The sequence below is a fragment of the Limanda limanda genome, chromosome 19 (assembly GCF_963576545.1).
Source record: "Limanda limanda chromosome 19, fLimLim1.1, whole genome shotgun sequence".
In the NCBI taxonomy this organism is placed as follows: Eukaryota; Metazoa; Chordata; class Actinopteri; order Pleuronectiformes; family Pleuronectidae; genus Limanda; species Limanda limanda.
Genome location: NC_083654.1, coordinates 5305208 through 5323214, shown reverse-complemented (window position 1 = coordinate 5323214; position 18007 = coordinate 5305208). Strand labels below are relative to the sequence as shown.

General features: G+C 40.5%; 1 protein-coding gene across 1 annotated transcript; it reads right to left on the bottom strand.

Moving 5' to 3' along the window:
- Positions 1–1415: 1415 nt before the first annotated feature.
- nt5c1aa (5'-nucleotidase, cytosolic IAa) lies at positions 1416–17580 on the bottom strand. Its single transcript, XM_061093214.1, has 7 exons — positions 17425–17580; positions 14548–14592; positions 10481–10648; positions 10255–10384; positions 6554–6676; positions 2195–2379; positions 1416–1772 (listed from the first exon to the last, which is right to left on the bottom strand). The coding sequence occupies exons 1-7, from the start codon at positions 17578–17580 to the stop codon at positions 1416–1418; spliced, it is 1164 nt and encodes a 387-aa protein (XP_060949197.1).
- Between the last annotated feature and the right edge of the window lie 427 nt (positions 17581–18007).

The following is an 18007-nucleotide window of genomic DNA, read 5'->3' as shown; positions in this document are numbered from 1 at the left end:
TCGCTATAATCATTTTCCGTCACGTTGGAGTTAGCTGTGCCAAAGGTTGATGGGTCATTGTTCTGAAACCGGTATAATTAGTTAACTAGTTTTAATTTCCATGGGTACACAACAATCTGAGGTATTCATAGTATCTGTTGTTTGAAACAAATACACTTCTGTTTTGCAGTGAAATCATCAAATGTAAAAAGTGGCTCATCTTACCCTGCCCCCCCCCCCCTACTGTATATACACAGTCTATTCCATCCATTTGATACTGGGGTAAAGTTGCCACCTTCCAAGTTCTTATCAAACATTTCATTCCATTTCAGAACAGAATTATCAGAATTCACTCCACCTTGATCAGGCTGCTGTGTCCTGTATTGACCTCTGGTGTACAGGCTCTGATGGCCTTTGAGGACACTAACCCTAATGGTAATCAATCATGGATTTTGTAGGTTTCATTGTGGGGACCATTAATGTCCCACAGTTCAAGTGCTGCACCGACCACAACTGCTGATCTGGTTAAAATCTCATGTCTTACTTGAAACTAAGGCCCCAACTGAAATGTATGGCTTCCTATGTTTGTTTTGGACAAACACAATGGTAAATCATATCTCTATCTGCAGTAATACACATTAAAATAAAATTATGGTGTCTCTGTGTTGTGCTTATGGCTCATTCACTGACAGAGTCGGGTCTGTGCTTTACCTAAAAAGCGAATCCATTCACTCTGTATCCTCCAGCTGAACAGGCTTCTTCATGAATGCATGCGGTAGTGAGAGAAAGACGTTCAGGTTGCCATGGCAATCAAGCACCTTTGAAAATCCTGTGTAGACATAGTCAGGGGTGCACATAACTGGAGCATTAACAGAAAATGCCTTCGTGGAACTGGGAGACAGCAGAAGGCCCCAGCAAGTTTGTCTTTATTCCCACATTAGACTAGCTTTTCAGCCTTTTATTTATATTTAAGTATTCCCTTGGGGGATGAGCACTCTACTACCAATGTTTGGTGTGATCCCAGCTGAATCAGATTTTGAGTTTCTGGTCATCACATGAACACAGCAGTCAGGAGCTTGTAGGGTTATAGTTCCACTTTAAAGAGTCGGCACCAAGCAACACCTCCTGCTCTCTCGAGAACCAGACCAAAAAAGTTATGTGCAGCCCTGCATATGAATCACGTTCACACAAAACACTTAAAGATGTCACCTCGGGTACCAGACATCTACTTGACCTCTACCTGGACTACGATTATACACTAAAACAGTTTGCACAGTGATAAAAGACACTTAAAATAAACTTCCTACAACGTGGAAATGATACATTTCCACTTACAATAATACAGTCAAAGTTCATCTTTGCGACCTCTCCAGATGTCCTCCATTCAATCCTTCTTCTCTTGTTCCATTTCCAGCTGAATCCTGAAGTCCTGCTGTTTACTTCCCAACTCCGGGTTTCTGTCTGGCGTTGTGTTTCTGTGCAATGCCGTAGGGCACGTGGGCAGCGACGGTGCCCATCTCTGCCGCTCCCTCCACGTGAAACATCTGATCGTCGAAGTAGATGTGAGGCCTGATCTTCTCCAGCATTGGGCCCTTCGGCGCTCCCGCCAGAAACAGAGCCTCGTCGATCTCCAAGCCCCACGCCCGGAGCGTCTTCAGCGCCCGGATCCCAGAGCTGGCCGCGCTGCGAGCCGTCACCAGGAAGGTCCGGATGGGGCAGGACAAGCGTTGGCCTTTGGCGTAAAACTTTTTTTGGAGCTTCCCCAGTGCCTCCAGAAAGCCCTTCAGGGGACCCTGCCAAAGAAGAACAGTTCACAATGAGCACTGGTGAGATTGTGTGTTCTCTAGTGTTAAAGTGTCTTGCGTTTTGTGTATTTTATGTTTTATATCATCATTTTAATTTTAATGGAGCACAGTGTGAAGCTTGCACAGGCCACAGCCAATATTAAAAACTGCAGGTTGTCTTTAATACACTAATATCACATATATTTGCATAATTTATTCATCGAATAATCCGATAATGAGATTGTATTTGATATCATCAACATTGATATAGCAGCAGTTTAATGCTGCAAAGAAGATTAGGGTTTAAAACAAACTTCCGAGTGAAATGCAAACTGCACTATGATTATTCAGTCTGAGCTGGTATAATAAATCCACTGTCACAGCAGACTAGCTACTATTCAAGTGAACAATGTCCAGTTAAAACTACACACATGCTCCAACAGAGTGTCCTCATTCTCCCTCTCGTGCTCGAAGAACTTGTCCAGCCCGTGGGCCTTGAAGATGCGCTCTGACTCATCAGAGAAGAGGACGGCGTCCCCGTCAAACGCCACCCTCAGCTGGGACTCCGATACCTCCGTCAGCTTCCCTGGCATGAACATGGTGGCTGCCGCGATGCCTGAACACAGACACACACAGAGGTGACAAGCGGTTACAAAAACCTTGACTTTACCTTTGGTTTACTCTACCTCCAACTAATGCGGTTCACTTTAAACTAAAGCCTTTGCCACTTGAATACCTGCAGACATTCACATGTACATTCCTTACTTCCTTTAAGTTACTTTGCTTAATTTATCTTGACTAAATCAAACAGGACTGCCAGTGTTTTATTTAGATTTTTTTTTTTTTATTAATTCTAACTGTAATAAATAATGTGAATTCAAATTTTGGTTTGAAGTAGTTTGCCTTCTGGTCCAGCAGAGGGTGTTCTTGATATTCTCTCAGTGATGCTCTGTTCAGAAGAGCCTCACACACCTTTCAAACTACACCTATTCTTATTTGCAGCAGTCATAGCAGCAAAGGGGTGTCCATATAACCCAACCATAACCATATCTCTGACTATATCTGAATCTGAGCAGCTGGATACTTGGCCCTTAAGAAAGAACAGAGACCAGCAGAGCAGCACTGATCAGATAATCATGACATTGAAGCATCAAGTATTTATTTTACAACTAGAATGTCTTTCAGTGAGTTCATTCCTCTGCCAAAGCCCAGCAGTCCACTTAAATTCAATCAACCTGCACACACTCATAGTAATCTCTCCTCTTAATATGCCTGATCTTTTATATTAATATACATAAATGATTCCTTGGGAAATCTGTGTAAATATCACAAAAGTGCATATAAAAATGTAAAGGAAAGTAAAAACCATTCCAAACTGTAATTCTCGCCCCATGGACACCTGTATTGTTGTATTTGTGGAACCCTGGCAAAAAACAGCAACAACAACCAAGGGCGAAAAAACACGACCTCCCCTGCCGATGTGAAGATGAGACTCTACTTTACAAGCTGGTTGGATCAGAGACGAGGGGAGAGAAACATTATACTCGCTCATGTGCAGTGAAGGCAGCCTGCCCTTTCACTTCACTTCCTTACAGTAACTGGAACAAATCAGGGAAAGGTTTTCACTGACGTCGTACCAGCTTCAGTGCTCTTAAAAAAAGGAACACTTGTGGAGGCTTTCAGCAGCGTGCACAAAGTATTGACTTATGGCTTTATAACTAATTAGACAGACCTTTCAAGTCAAATGTCAAGGGTACTTCATGTTGTGTGTGTGTGTTTGTACGTGTATGTGTGTGTGTGTGTGTGTGTGTGTGTGTGTGTGTGTGTGTGTGTGTGTGTGTGTGGTGGGGGGGCGGTTGTTGATGGCAATGTGCCTCCCAGTGTCTCTGCATTAGTGACATTAAGCTTGTAAGTCACATGAAGAGTGTCCTTGAAGTCACCTTGAGAGGTTTGTGGTCCCGCTGTGATTAGTTAGCGGCGCAGTTTGTTTCCCCTCAGGCCACTGAACAGATTAGCAGATGTATTTTGTGTGTTGTGTTCTGCTCTTGCTAGACAGTGAAAATCTAGAACATATTGAATATGGGTCAGCAGACCAAGTCCAAACCTATTTTGACACACTGAATCAGAGCTTTTGTTTCTGCATGCAGTTTTTATTTATTCTACATATCTGTGATTAATAGTATAAAAGTATAAAAACTCGAATAATAAGCTTTATGTTTGATCAGGTCCTTTTTGAAAACATTATTATCTCATATGAGGACATTTATTTTACCATATAAGACAATAAAAACACCAACAAACAATACAATATATATGTATGATAAAAATAAATATATGTCAATGCCTTAACATTGCTGTTCAAAAACAAATTTGCTATTGATGGAACATTTGAACAGACGAGTGCAGTGTCCATTCTAAACCTGTGAGGAATGAGCTGTTAACTTGCCCTGTGTTAATGCTTTGTAGTCTTTGGTTCAGAGTGAAGTTAGAGAACTTTGTTTTCATCCTACCGGGTTTATATGCAGTGAAAATATATTTTCAACGTTAAAATTAAATTAAACTGAATTTGCTTTATTACTTTTCTGAGTTTGAGTGACTTACAGAGCTGGTGTTATTTTTTTAAGTTCACAACTTTTCAAATTAAAAGCTCTGTAATTCAAATCGATTTAAATCTTTGCGAGAACAAGAGAATGTTGTGAATTTCCTTTGGAGACTGATAGCTAAAGAGGAAGTGCTTCTATTCATGTTGGGAATTAATTACGATGGAAATCATCTTCCGTGACTCCCATGAATGTCTGTGCAAGTCTGATAAGGGTGAATTTAAAAAACAATATTATAGAATGATCTCGGGGGGATTTTGACCGGCGGTTTGTCCCAGACAGCTGAGGTTAATCAGACTACGTAGAAGAAGACATGTTTAACTCGGCCCATAGACTGATAGAACACTGACCCACCGTGCTACATTGTGCTGATAGTGTGTTAAATAAAGTTTATTTATTTTTAACGTATTGTATGACCCATTGCACAAAACCTGGTACTGCACTTTTTCAGGAATGTTAAAACAGACATGCCATGAGATATACGTTACACATATCCATATGGAAATTTTTTTTCTGTCTCTCACCTATTGGCCTGCAGTGTAAAATGCTGCACAACACTGTTGTTCAGTCTGTAACTGGTTTCATCCTTTGTTGTTTACATGTTTACACTTGTCCGTCTCCGTATTTCACTCTGTCCTATTCCTTTTTGAAAGCGACAAGAAGGCAGCATGAAATATGGTGCGCCGTACAAATATAAAACCTTCTGAAGCATATCCATGTGTCTTCAAATAATCCCATATATTCAGAGCCTCGGTCTGAGCAAATGGGATCGTTCTGCTTCCTGCTCTCCCTCTGAGTGAGGGACCTGATATCCTGTGTAGCACGCAGGAATCCATCAAGCAAATAAAAAGAAGGGGAAATAAATATGCTGATTTATGGTAATGTCACGATAGCATGTCAGCCACTGGTACTTATTATGCAAACAGGAGAGTGATAATTCACAACCTATACCCCCTGCACATTGACACACACTTAATGTACGTCAGAGTGCATGCAAGAATTTTATCTTTATACTTATGTCTATTTAAATTGACGTTTAAAGGGAGATCCATTTTATTATATTCATCAGAAATAGGATCACCTGCTAACAGCTTGCATTTTAACAAGGACAACAGTAAAACTAGACATGCTGGATGGATTAGAGCATGTACAGTATGTCAAGCAAATGTCTGTCTCCACATTTGCATTAAAAGAGCTCCCCTCAGTTCATTTGATTTGCAGATTCTGAGGGAAATTCATATTTGAAACCACCCAGTTGGTACAGAAATAACGTCACCCGTGTCGAATTTTTGCATGTATTAAACAAACATGAGAACATTTAGCTCTGTTTTTTTTTTAAACCCTAACCCTAACCCTAACTCTATTTATTCAATTTAAGTGAGCTTAATTCAAAAAAGAAAAGAAGATCATAATTAAGCGAACGTATTGCCCTGCATATGAGTAAATCCTGACATAACTAATGGCCGTCACTTGAAAGCCATTCTTAAAGGCCCATATTTTACAGATTTCTGGGATTTAATTTTAGGTATTGGTACCCCTAAGATGATAAAAGCATCAAAATATATATACACAAAACAAAACATTTATTCTGTTATCCGCACTTAAGACAGGGAGGGAGAGAAGAGGGGTTTTAAGTCTAACAAACTGCTGCAATGTGTGTTTCCATGTCCCCTCTTCTGCCTCTATCTGGAGCTGTTTTCACCTGCCTCTTGAGCCCCTTCTGTGATTGTCTGACTGCACTTTGAGTGACATGCAACCAGACCTAGCACCGGTCTGATTCTGGCGCATTTGACGTTCTCTTACTTTGAGGTTCCTTACTGACCCCTTCAAGTCATTGCGGATAGTAGAAGCCCAGAAAATGTATGTTACACCATATGGGCCCATTTATTGATAAAAGTGAGTCTGTTGTACTTTTACTTATCTTACATAATCCTTAAGAGTAATTAATCTACATTTGACAAATAGAACAGCACTAAAATGGCAGATATCTCACAAAACAGTCCCTTTGTGAAACCACAATTAAAACATCTTTACAGGAACATCAAAAATCATTTTAACATGTCCCACACAGTCATCATATCATGGTTAAAACCAGAATAAGACATTTCTAACCGTGACTATACTGTCAGTTGCCATCTTTCATTCCAAAGCTAACAATTTCATGCGTCATATGTGTGCGTGCGTTCTCACCTTCAGCCAGTGCCTCCCGGACCTTGTCGGCGTCAGCTGACAGGTAGAGGTTGGTCTGCCAGGCCTTCAGGTAGCCGATAGGACTGCTTCCCCCCGTCATACAAAACCTCTCGATGAACAAGTCTGAGGACGAAGAAAACAAACAACAGCAGAGACATCACTCAGTTTTAAATGTCAGTATATTCTCTGCGCCACAGACCCATTACAGTGTTTATTAAGCTGATGTTAAGATCTTCATTTCTACTGGAGACTGAGGCTTTGAAGCTGTTGGGAGTTTGTGATATGTAGGTTCAGGAGTCTCGGGAGGTGAGGTGGAGGGGTCAGCAGGGTCCAGACAGGGGGACAGGGTATACTTACAAGCACGGATAAAGTGGACCAGAGGCGGGAAGGGGAGGGGCCGGGCGGTACAAATAAGGGCCAGGAGGAATTAAGACTGGTGGGAAAGTGTCTGTTTGCATCTTGGCAGAGGGGAGGCTCTTAATTCTGTCCTAAGCAGAGAGACAGGACGTGAGGAGAGAGGGGCACCATCAGGTCAACAGATCATGTAGACCGATTCAGTTCTCTTTAAACGAGCTGTTATATATGAGAGGACCAGAGAGAACGAGGGGCTGTTATAAAGGGGACAGAAGTATATAGTTTATTATATATAATATAGTGGAAGAGAAGGTCAGTGGTTGGGCCTTTTTTTCTCATCATTATCTTAAAGAAACTACAAGGCCATGGCATTTATTCAAAGTTACCTTTGAATTTTTGAACATTCAAGTTTCATACTTTAACATTTAATCAAAATGTTTAATAAATTCTAAAAAAGAACAAGTGGACATTGAATGTACAAGCAGATGAGGAAAGTCATCATAAAGAATGATGAAAATCGAAGCCGAGATAACCTGACTTTTACTCCTCAAATCAGATGAATCCTACACTTCCCATGATGCAACCAGTAGTGTTGTTTCATTTGACCTTCCGTATTCCCTATTGAACACGTATTCTATGTAATTTTGACTTCCTCCTCTTTTTGTTGGTTCTCACCATGCACTTCATCTTTCCCTATTTTATCCCTCCACCATTCAAAGAACCATTCGATTTCCCAAACTGTTTATTTAGCTTTGTAGTGAAGCCCTCGTTGGGTTTTAACCCCTACATGGCTCTGTACTGTACACCTCATCAGTTCAATTCCCCCCCTGCGTCTTCTGCCTCTAACATGGGTGCTGGAGCGTGGGAGTCACTCGATGGAAAATGTCCTCACCCTTGATGTCTTTGTGTCTTCTTTTTTCTTCTTCCTCTGCGAAAATGTTTTCACATCATTTATGTTTGCATGATTTATTTGCTTGCTTTAAAGATCTGAGGCAGGGAGCAGGAACTCAGTAGGACTGTGACGCCGCCGCTGTCTCGTCCACATATACGTGAAGCGTCATCGCTCAGTTGAATACTTTCCTCTGCTGGCAGCCAGGGGTCAGATGTTATGAATACTGATGCTTATTTGAGGTCATGTCGTGGCTGCACTTCTGATTTCCACCGGGAACGATAATGTCATGACATGAAGTCTCAATTTACTTCACATGGTGAACATTACAGGGACCTGTCAGTCATCTCCACCCTCGGGTCCTATGATCATATACATGCTAAAGAGATGTATCGAATTTCTGGCGGTCACCTATGTTTGTCATTCACGGCTATGTGCGAACTGCAGAGCTGTACCTAGTCATTTAAATGCAAGGAAGGAAACTTTACACTCCATCCTGCTGCTTTTATAAATAGCCAGTGTGACTAGATGCTAAATATTTTGATGTGTATTTCACCTCGCACCTTTGAATGTGAGAAGCCAAAGGAAATGTCGATATTTCAGTCTAAATCACTTCTGCTTGTTATGTCACCAGCAAAGACCAAGGGCTGAATGATGCTCATCAAGCTTTAGTCTCCGTGACATGAGAGGAACCATGTTTTCCTTTAGCTCTGCAGCAAAGAAGCAGAGGTCAGGGGACTGTTTGAATGCGCCGGGGCCCCTCATGCAGAGAGCCACCAGTGAGATCTAACGACGAAGCATCTGGAGGCTGTGCGTTGTTTTGTCGGCTCCGCTCCGACCTGTTTTTGTTTCGGGGAGCCTTGGATTATTCCAGCCTCCCGGAGGACGTACTCTCTGAGCTCATCCGGGCCCGCAGCTCTGAGGAACAGGAAGTGGTCTGTGAAGGAAGATGTCGCCACAGCACAGGGTCTGAAATTTCCCTGGGAAGGATTCTATAGTCAGCTGTTGATCCACTTGTTTGTTTGTCCCTCAGCTGAGCTCACGTCTGCTTCAGGATCCCGACCGACCTGGATTATCTCATTACATCAGTCTTTTATTGCTGGATATTGTTTTCTCTCCTTAATGTTTCATCAGGAAAGGGCTCAATAAAAACACACACAAATAGAAGCAGCGACATTAAGTAAAAGCCAGACATAATTCATTTCATGGTTTGGGCTTGCACATCAGTGGGAAACCTTGTACTCACTGAAAGTATAATTACATAACGTTTCGGTTCCCATGACCGAAGTCAGACTCTGAATTATAATTCATCCAGATACAGACCTGGGGTCTCATCCATAACTGCTGTGTTGGCACAAAAACTGGGTCTGAAAGCTGGTGTACCGCTTCTCATGAAAACAAACTTGATGGGAGAATATGATCATAAACACTTAAACCAGCAGTGTTATTTGTGCTCGTGCTCATAACTGATCCATAACAACCTTCATTTTAAAAAACAGAAAGTAGTCAACTTTAAGGAAATTACGCCAAGCGATCCATCGATTTTTGATAATGTCTCCTAGCTCTGTGCCTGTATCACCAGGTATTATATTGAGCTGAATTACCGAGCTTTTATTTTTAAAAGGTTGAGACTTGGGTCTAAAGATTGTGTCAATTGCTTAAAAGACATCTGACATAGCCATCATGTAAATGTCAAGAAGTTAAGTAAATCATTCAAACTTTACAGGTAAAGTAACAGTAATGAAACAAATTCACTTTATGAAAAACATTGACAATAAAATCTTCACTGCAGATAAACCAGGTAGGATGAACACACAGTTTTCTAACTTCACTCTGCACCATAGAATGTTTATAAAAAAGATCTGCACACAACATCCAGCTCACAAACAATTATAAGTGTCAGTACATTTCAGAACTGAACTGAGGACTCACTTATGACAAGGAATAATTCTGATGTAGACTTAACTGATAAGCCACATTCTATTATTCACTGTATGGAAAGGAGATATATAGATCATTCAGAGCACTTGATCTGTTTAATAACTCCATATATGTCTGTCTGGCATGTGTAAAACATGCACTGCATTTGTAAATTGGTGATGGTGATTGATTGATGGAATTCATGTTGTGATTGTGAAGTGATTTTGTGCCTAGTTTGTGTGATGAAGCGATAATGAGCTTGTCAGGCTTATGCATACTATTTGTGTTGGTGCTTGAAAGTTGATATGTTATGAAGCAATCAATGGTCATTGCTCCATGACAGAAAGTTATTTAAAGGCCCTTTTATTGTCTGGCACATTGTATCTCATGACGAGGCCCCTGACTGTCGCCAAAGCCATAAACTTTAAACTTCGTCCTATTGTGGCTGATGTCTTATTGCCATGTTGCCTAACTCTGAAAGAGATCGTTGGAACAAAGCCCCTTTTCTTTGCACTGGGAAACCGAGGCTCAGACTTACTGTGATGGTTGATTGTGTTGATGAGTCGAATTCCTACGTGTGCGTGGTTGTATGTCACCAACACAATGTCGAACAGTTCTTCACTTTCTGGGTACAGCTCCCGCAGACGAGCGTTGACTGTCATCAGAGCCTGTCAGAAGACAAAAGTCGAAACCCTCAGTCAGTACAGACTCCGTCATGGTTTGTACTGTTCGGGTTTGCATTGGTGTGTTGTTGTGACTCTTACTTTGACAAATGGGAAGGCAGGCCCAGGGGCGAAGGGCTCGTTCTCGTGCTCGATCTGGTATCTCAGATACTCCTCCACTCCTTTCTGCTCAAACACCTTCTGCTCACGCTCAGTCCGAAACATGACACGAGAGGAGACAGCAATAGTCACCGCGTTCTCTGGCTTCGGCTGCAGGGGACAAAAAGACATGATAGAGAATGTTGAGGACAGAAAATAAGGCAAGATGAGCACGCCACTGAAACGATGAAAGGGAAACATCTTGGGGAGGATGAGTAAAAGATGATGACTCTATATTTAACCTCTGGTGACCCTCAAAGGAAACCCTGCTATAAATACTTTAAACATTTCCTTTTTACAACTGCAAGCAAGAGCTGCTGTGACGCTTGTTATTTTTTAAAGACCTCGTGGGAAACATCATTAAAACTTTATTTAGATGCAGTTAAAGGATTTATTAGAACTCACCACAATACATGCTGGGCGACATGCAGAAACCTGACACATGTTGCTCATTGTCCTGCCTGTTATGTTTAGTAATGCCATTCCACTATCACTGTGTACAAGGGATCGATCATAAGTAGAATGTTGTTATCTATAAGCATTAGATAAGAAAACTATTCAGCATTGTGACCAGTTTCATTCACTACCACTGAGGACACTTTATTAATAGCTTCCTTTAAACTTTTAGAGGGACTGTATGAAAAGTATTTGCGAGGAGGAAGGCTTGTTGATGACCATGTTTCAGAACTGCTTTTAATAATAATTATTATCATTATTGAACAATCCCATTTACTTATAGGGTAAAAAATACTATAACCTCCCACCAATATTTAAGAATAACATGATAGAATTGAGATGTTAAATTACTTAAAAGATTACTTAAATAATAATAATATTCATAATATAATAAATAAAATAATCATAATCATACATAGACAATTTTGAAAACTATAAAAAAAATGAATAGATAAAGAACAGAAAATAATTGAAGATGATTTGTCCTAATTTAAGTACTCTATTTAAACCCTAAATTAAAATTATTTTTTTCATACAATGTCTGCTACCTACATGCACAATATAAATCAAATAAAACACTGTCTGTAATTTATGGCAAGAAAATTATGCATCTCATTTCCCAAATATTTCAGCCTCTGCGTATGAAACAGCATGCACTACCATAAAGTCTTATTTTAATCATACGCTTTGCTTTACGTTTACATTTAGACATGTTAACAAAGTTATGGGGTAAAAAGAGCTGCAGTTATATAAGAATCGACAGTAACGTGTGTCCAAGTAACCAGGGGATTGAAAATGTGTTGTCTGGCCTGATCAAACAAGGATTCATTTAAACTCTAAACAAAAAAGCGTGAGAAGACAATTTCCTCCTCATTTCTGAGATCATTACTCTACACACCCTCTGTGAACAGTTGGTGATGGTGCCGTTGGCTTGTCATGTGCTCATGTTTCCTGAAGTGTGTGTTTACGCTTCAGTGCTTGGGTCTGGGGGCAGTAGGGCAGCATTCCTACGGGGGCACTCGGCACCGGCGCCCACAGCGGGCAACGGAACTCAGCTGATGGGCTTCAACTCATTTAAAGCAGAGAAATGTGTACGTGAAAGTGTGTGTGTGTGTGTGTGTGTGCTTGTTTGATGGTTGTACAAGTTCACATAACTTTGCCCACGTGTGAATGCAAGCATGTAATATTGATGAACTTGTCTTTTGTTATGCACTCCAATAAATCTAATTATAGAGATTGTATTGATAATTATTCATTTTCATTATTAATACTTTTTATAACTTCAAATGTGATTGCATTATTTCAATGGATTACCTATAGTGCAAGAGAATAAATGCACAAAATAATAGACACATACATGCAATTTGTGTGTGTTCCCATTTTGGACAGAGATTTGTGTATTAAGAAACATGCATGTTGTGTCCGTGCCTCGACGGCTGTGTGCTGGTAATTGGGCCACAAGCCGACGGGCTCACTGAGCCATCGTCCCTGTATTTAGCCCAGTTCCATCACAACTATGCTGCATGCTGACATGCCACCTACTTACCTGGTACACACACACACACAAACATGCACACACAGGTTGCAATGTCAGGATTAAAACTGACCCACATCAGATGGAAAAATTATTCAACTGAACAGATTTGTTATACAAAGAGGTCTAATAAGCCAACCCTCATTGATTTGAATGAGGTTAACATAATAATGCACCATAATGTAATACAGTTAATCAGCCCTAAAACCTACATCCTCCAGAACTGATCCGACTAATCAACAACTGTCTGACACAGTTCCATCAAATCTGAAACCTGACTGCATTAGGTTTAGCTTTTGTACATAAAAAACTGATGGTGCATATAAACACACTTGTGTGTGTGTGTGTGTAAAGGTTCGTGTTTGTACCACACACACAGAAGCATGTAGCTTTACTTTGTCACCAGAGACAAAGAGTTTCTCCCCAGGCTGCAAGTAAAGGTTGTCTTCTTCAGGACAGAACTAAATCAAAACACAGGACTATATAACACTAATGGCAGAAGAATAACTTGAGATCTGCCTATTGCTAATTTCATGACAATATTTAGTTTAACTGAAATTCAAATCCATTTTTGCTGTACATAAATGCATAAGATTATATATAAAAATCATAATATACTTAATAATAGTATTATGCCCATTCAAACGTGTTTGTAATAGGCTGTTTTCTTGCCCTGTGTTAATGCTCTGGAGCTACTTCAGAATTATTCCTTGTCATATGTGAGTCTTCCTCAAACAGTTTCCACAATATACTGACACTTGTTATTGTTTGTGTGATGGAACTTGTGTTCAGAGCTTTTTACCAACATGGTGCGCAGTGAAGTTAGAAAACTTCATGTTCATCCTGCCTGGTCGATGTTTTTCATTAAATTAAAGTAAATCTATTGTTCATAAGTTGGAATCACTTACTCAACTGAAGTACTTGTTTCATACATTGCATCTCAGCTATTTCAGATATCTGCATATCAGCAATCAACACAATCTTCAGACTTTCAAGTCCACAACTTTTCTAAATAATTCTGTTCAATATAAAGCGTTACACTAACAAAACAAACCAAGTGCTTTTACTGCAAAGCGAAATTGCCAAACAGGAATTGGTTATGTGGATGTTGTTGCCATGGCAGAGATCAACACCTGTGCTTTGCGTCTGTTTCTGAATCTCTGATATGGTGAAATAAAAATAATCACACTATCAAAAAGACCTGGCGGCGGTTTGAGCCAGTTGTCGACCACTGCTATACATTATCCCACAACATAGAGGAAGACATTTTCAACTCAGCCTCCAGACTGAAGGCACACTGCCCTGCCCCCACTGACTGCTACCGAACGCTTACTGTCTGTTACTAACGTATTATATGTCACACCAAAACTGGCACTGCACATCCTCGGGCAATTAGCAACACACAAGTCAAAGATGAAGCCAATGAGATGAGCGGACGCAAGACATGCGTTCCATATACAGACAGAAGTTAGTGGCGTCAGTAGGTAGACAAATTTTGAACATGTTTTTAGGATTATCTGTCTTTTTATGTTATTGCTCATTTATTGGTGAACCAAAGACAATTTTTCCACTTCGGTTGACAAAACTTAGCCTTTCTTCCACAAATGAAGAACAGGTTTTCAAAATTAAAAAAATACTTAAATATCATTGTTGTGAGTATTTATGTTTTGTATTTAGGCTCAGACACACAATAAGACACATTTTCTCTCAACCTTCTGGCAGCGCATGCAATTAGTCTCACAATCCAAATATGGCAGCAGCATGAGATCGAAGAGGTAAGTGATGATTGAGACAAAGGGAGTTGATTCATCAGCTCAGTGACTGTCCATTGGGCGATAAATCAACATAACAGCACATGTGAGGAAGCATCAGGTCAGGCTGTGGGTTTGTAGAGTGGGTGGATCTGTGACCATGCAGGAGTGGTGGGGGAGGTTAAGAAAAGGTGAAAGGGCGGCGGTGATGGACGTTCAGCCGCCACGGACACAACCAGTGACCACACGTGATGATTGGGCATACTTACGAAGAACACGCCTCCCTCCACCTTCCGGGTTCGTCTCCCTGTCACCTTAGCAGAATGACAGTTGTTTTTTTATTCATCAGAACGAAATGCCCACATCTTAACAATTTCCCCTACGATATTATTTGTGGCCTGTTATTATCTTTGCAACATCTGACACATACATGTCAACACATTCTTTAGAAGCTATTAAAAGCTGCAGAGGTGCGACACAGTCTGGCCAAATATACTTTTTAAAGGGCTCCGTTTACAGTAGAACATCCAGACTCTTTGGTGTTGCTTTATCCATTCGAGGCAGTTTACTCCATGAATAACATCTCACACACTTTTGGCTTGATCCATACTTCTCTGCTGTGATCTGATACTGGTAGTGTTAACTGTCTGTCCTCTCTCAATGAGCCTCATCTCCACTGGGAGCGCAAGTGGTGGAGCTGATATTTATAGATAGGTAAAAGGTTGAGGCTTCAGCAGATATGGCAACACAGGAGTGTGAAGGAACTCGCTGCCAGTAACAACAATGTTAATGTCCCGGTTTCCCTGGAATCTATCTACTATGAGCTTACACTAAAAATACAACGCTATTAAAAATTTATTTTCTCTCATAAATACATGAAGCACATCTTCATGATTGTTCAGTTAATTTAGCTTTATTATAATAAATATATATATATATATATCTATATATCATATATAGTTTTATTCAATTTGTCTTTCCACTGAAATAAAAGGGGCCATATGAAGAAAAATATAATAGGAGATTTCAAGTATGACTTTGTAATAATATAAGAATAAAGTTGTTATATAAAAGAAAGTAGACAGTTTGGTGAATAAAGTTGTAATTTAATCAGAAAAGGTCAGAATATTAAAAGAATAAAAAGTTTTAATTTAACAACAAAATACTAATATTAGGGTTGAAAACCATAACTAAATGCTCCACATTTGTCATTTTAATGCAGTTGAGACTGATCTTATGATATTTCTCCACGTAGCCTAAATTACAACCTTATTCTCTTAAAATTACGACTTTATTCTCATGATATTGCGACGATTCACGAAATCTTAAATATGAATTTATTTTTCCCTTAAACTGGCTCTTATACTCCATGGTACTGAAATGACACTTGTGATTGGCAGATTTTATCAGCTCTACATAGGGAAACACTGATTCACTCTTCAGTTCATGGTCTGGCTGCCTTACACCAGTTCTCTTCATTTCCAGGAACACCTGCTTTTCCGTCGGCCAGCTCACATCCTCAGCCTCCCCTCGGCCAATCCTCCCCCTTCTTTACTGAAAACCACCTTTGTTCCTTATTGATCTTTCACAGTCATCCTCATGGGGGAGGCAGTTTTTTTATGACAGGGCATTCATCCATGGAAATGTATGATTACGGAAAGGAGGTGCATGCGGACTCTTGTTTTTTTAGAGAAAGCAAAGAGTCAATCAAATATTCTTCGATGCAATAAAGATAAATAAAAGAGCGCTCTCAATACTGTAAAAATGTTCAATCTATGTTATGTTTACAACCAGGAATCATATGTGTATACGTCACACTAAGAAAAATAAAGAATTATGATGTCATGAGGGCCACAGCTTGATCCTGCTCAGTTATAACCGTCATATAACCATCTCATTAGAATAAAATCCCTGTAATCTGTCAGGTCCATTAACTCTGATGACTAATCACGTGCTCCATACTAATGCTGTTATTTTTCTTTAAATAAAGCAACTTTAACCCAGAGATGTATCTACGCTCTGCATAAGACTCATAGCTCTATTATAATATTGTAAAGCAGTAGATCAGGGGTATGACTGCCACATGGTACCATGGATATTTACAGTCTGAAAATACACCAGCGTGGTCACACTAATCCTCCAGCAGCAGAGATTACTCTGCTTTTATCCACGTTTAGCACTCAGACCTTGCTCTCAGTTCGCCCTCCTCATCAGTCTTCTCATTACTCTTTGCTGTTTTCCTCTTATATCTCGCTCTTTTTCTCTTGTGCATTAAGTCTTAAATGTTCTCTCTTATAGATCTCTTAGTGAGGGCTGGCAGCCACCCCCCCACCCCCTCCCAACACCCTGGAAAATGCGAGTGTGCCCTGTGCAGTATGTTGACATCCTGCGGTGCTATAAACAGCAGTGAACTCTGCCAGGCAGTGAGTCTGGTTCTCTCTTTAATCGTCAGATCAGATGGACGATAACCTTTCACAGACTGGAGTTGAGTTTCTCAGCAGGAAAGTTGCTTCGAAGAAGTTTGAATGATCAAAATGTTCACTTCACAGAACAACACCTGTTCAAAGAATACATACATCTATTTATCAACAATTTTTTTATGAATATGTTTCTACAAATTTTTATTGTTAGTTTCAATATTTTTTATATATTTCACATTTTTATAGTTATTTATACATCTATTCATTTTAACTTACGTCATAACTTGTCCCTACTAGAACCACTGAAATGATAGTGTTAATAACAAACTAGTGTGTAATCATTAAACCAAACTTCAGTGAAAATAGAATACTGAGGAAGGTGAATACACATATTTATTGCTCTGCTCTCAAACTTTTACACTATTGCTTCAATCCATATCTTATTTGCAGAGAGGAGTATCGCAGAAGTGCGACTCCAAACCAGACAACTCAAACACTGTCTCACCTTGCCTGACCCTCCCACTGGCCCCCTAGTTATAAGCTACGCTTAAAGCTGCACGTGGACAATGTAAACATCTGAATGAGGAGGATGAGCCTGGGCAGAGGAGAGAGGGAGGGACTTGTCGTCAGGTAATTGATTCAACAAGTGGCCCTCGCTCCCGGATGAGGTGGAACTTTCACACTAACTATGACATATGAACACAGAAAACAGTCAGTGACACTCACTGGTTTTGGCTTGGTGCTGAGGCCCAAGTTATCCTGATCAAACACTTCCTTCTCCTCCCATGATCCTCTGCTGTCCCCGTTGGACGAGGGGGCCACTCTGAGCTCCTTGACCTGTCCGCTCATCACCTGCACCGGGTCCAGACTCATCTTCATCATAGAGAACCTTCTCTATGGCGTCTTCTCGTGCTCCCAAAGGGGCAACCTGCAAAAAATCCTGGCTGCTGATGTAGACAAGCTTGTCCTCTCAGGCAAAAGTAAAAAGAAGATGGGACCAAGGTGTCCTGCTGCAGTCTCCAGCATTCATGGAGAAACTCCCACTAGTCTCAGTGCAGTCTGCTGAGCTTGCACCTGCACTGAGAGCAGCTGAAGTGTGGAGCGTGCTCAGCCTCCTGTTCACTCTGTGTCCTTTTCCTCAGGAGGATTATTGTTCTCTGCATCCAGTACCAGAGCACATGAAAGACACCCACTCATTCACAACCATGATCCTGTTATCCACACACTCCCACTGTCACACATACAGTCCACCCTTCGTCAGTCTGCAGCAATCCATCTGCTGCTCTCTCTCTCTATCTCTCTCTCTCTC

What these genes read in the sequence shown, in the direction of transcription:
- nt5c1aa (XM_061093214.1), bottom strand. Translation starts at nt 17,580, where the DNA reads ATGATGAAGATGAGTCTGGACCCGGTGCAGGTGATGAGCGGACAGGTC. An exon ending in CCGGGAGGCACTGGCTGAAG is followed by an intron (nt 2,380 to 6,553) that starts GTGAGAACGCAC and finishes GTCTGTGTTCAG; the next exon opens with GCATCGCGGCAGCCACCATG. An exon ending in AGGACACTCTGTTGGAGCAT is followed by an intron (nt 1,773 to 2,194) that starts GTGTGTAGTTTT and finishes CTTCTTTGGCAG; the next exon opens with GGTCCCCTGAAGGGCTTTCT.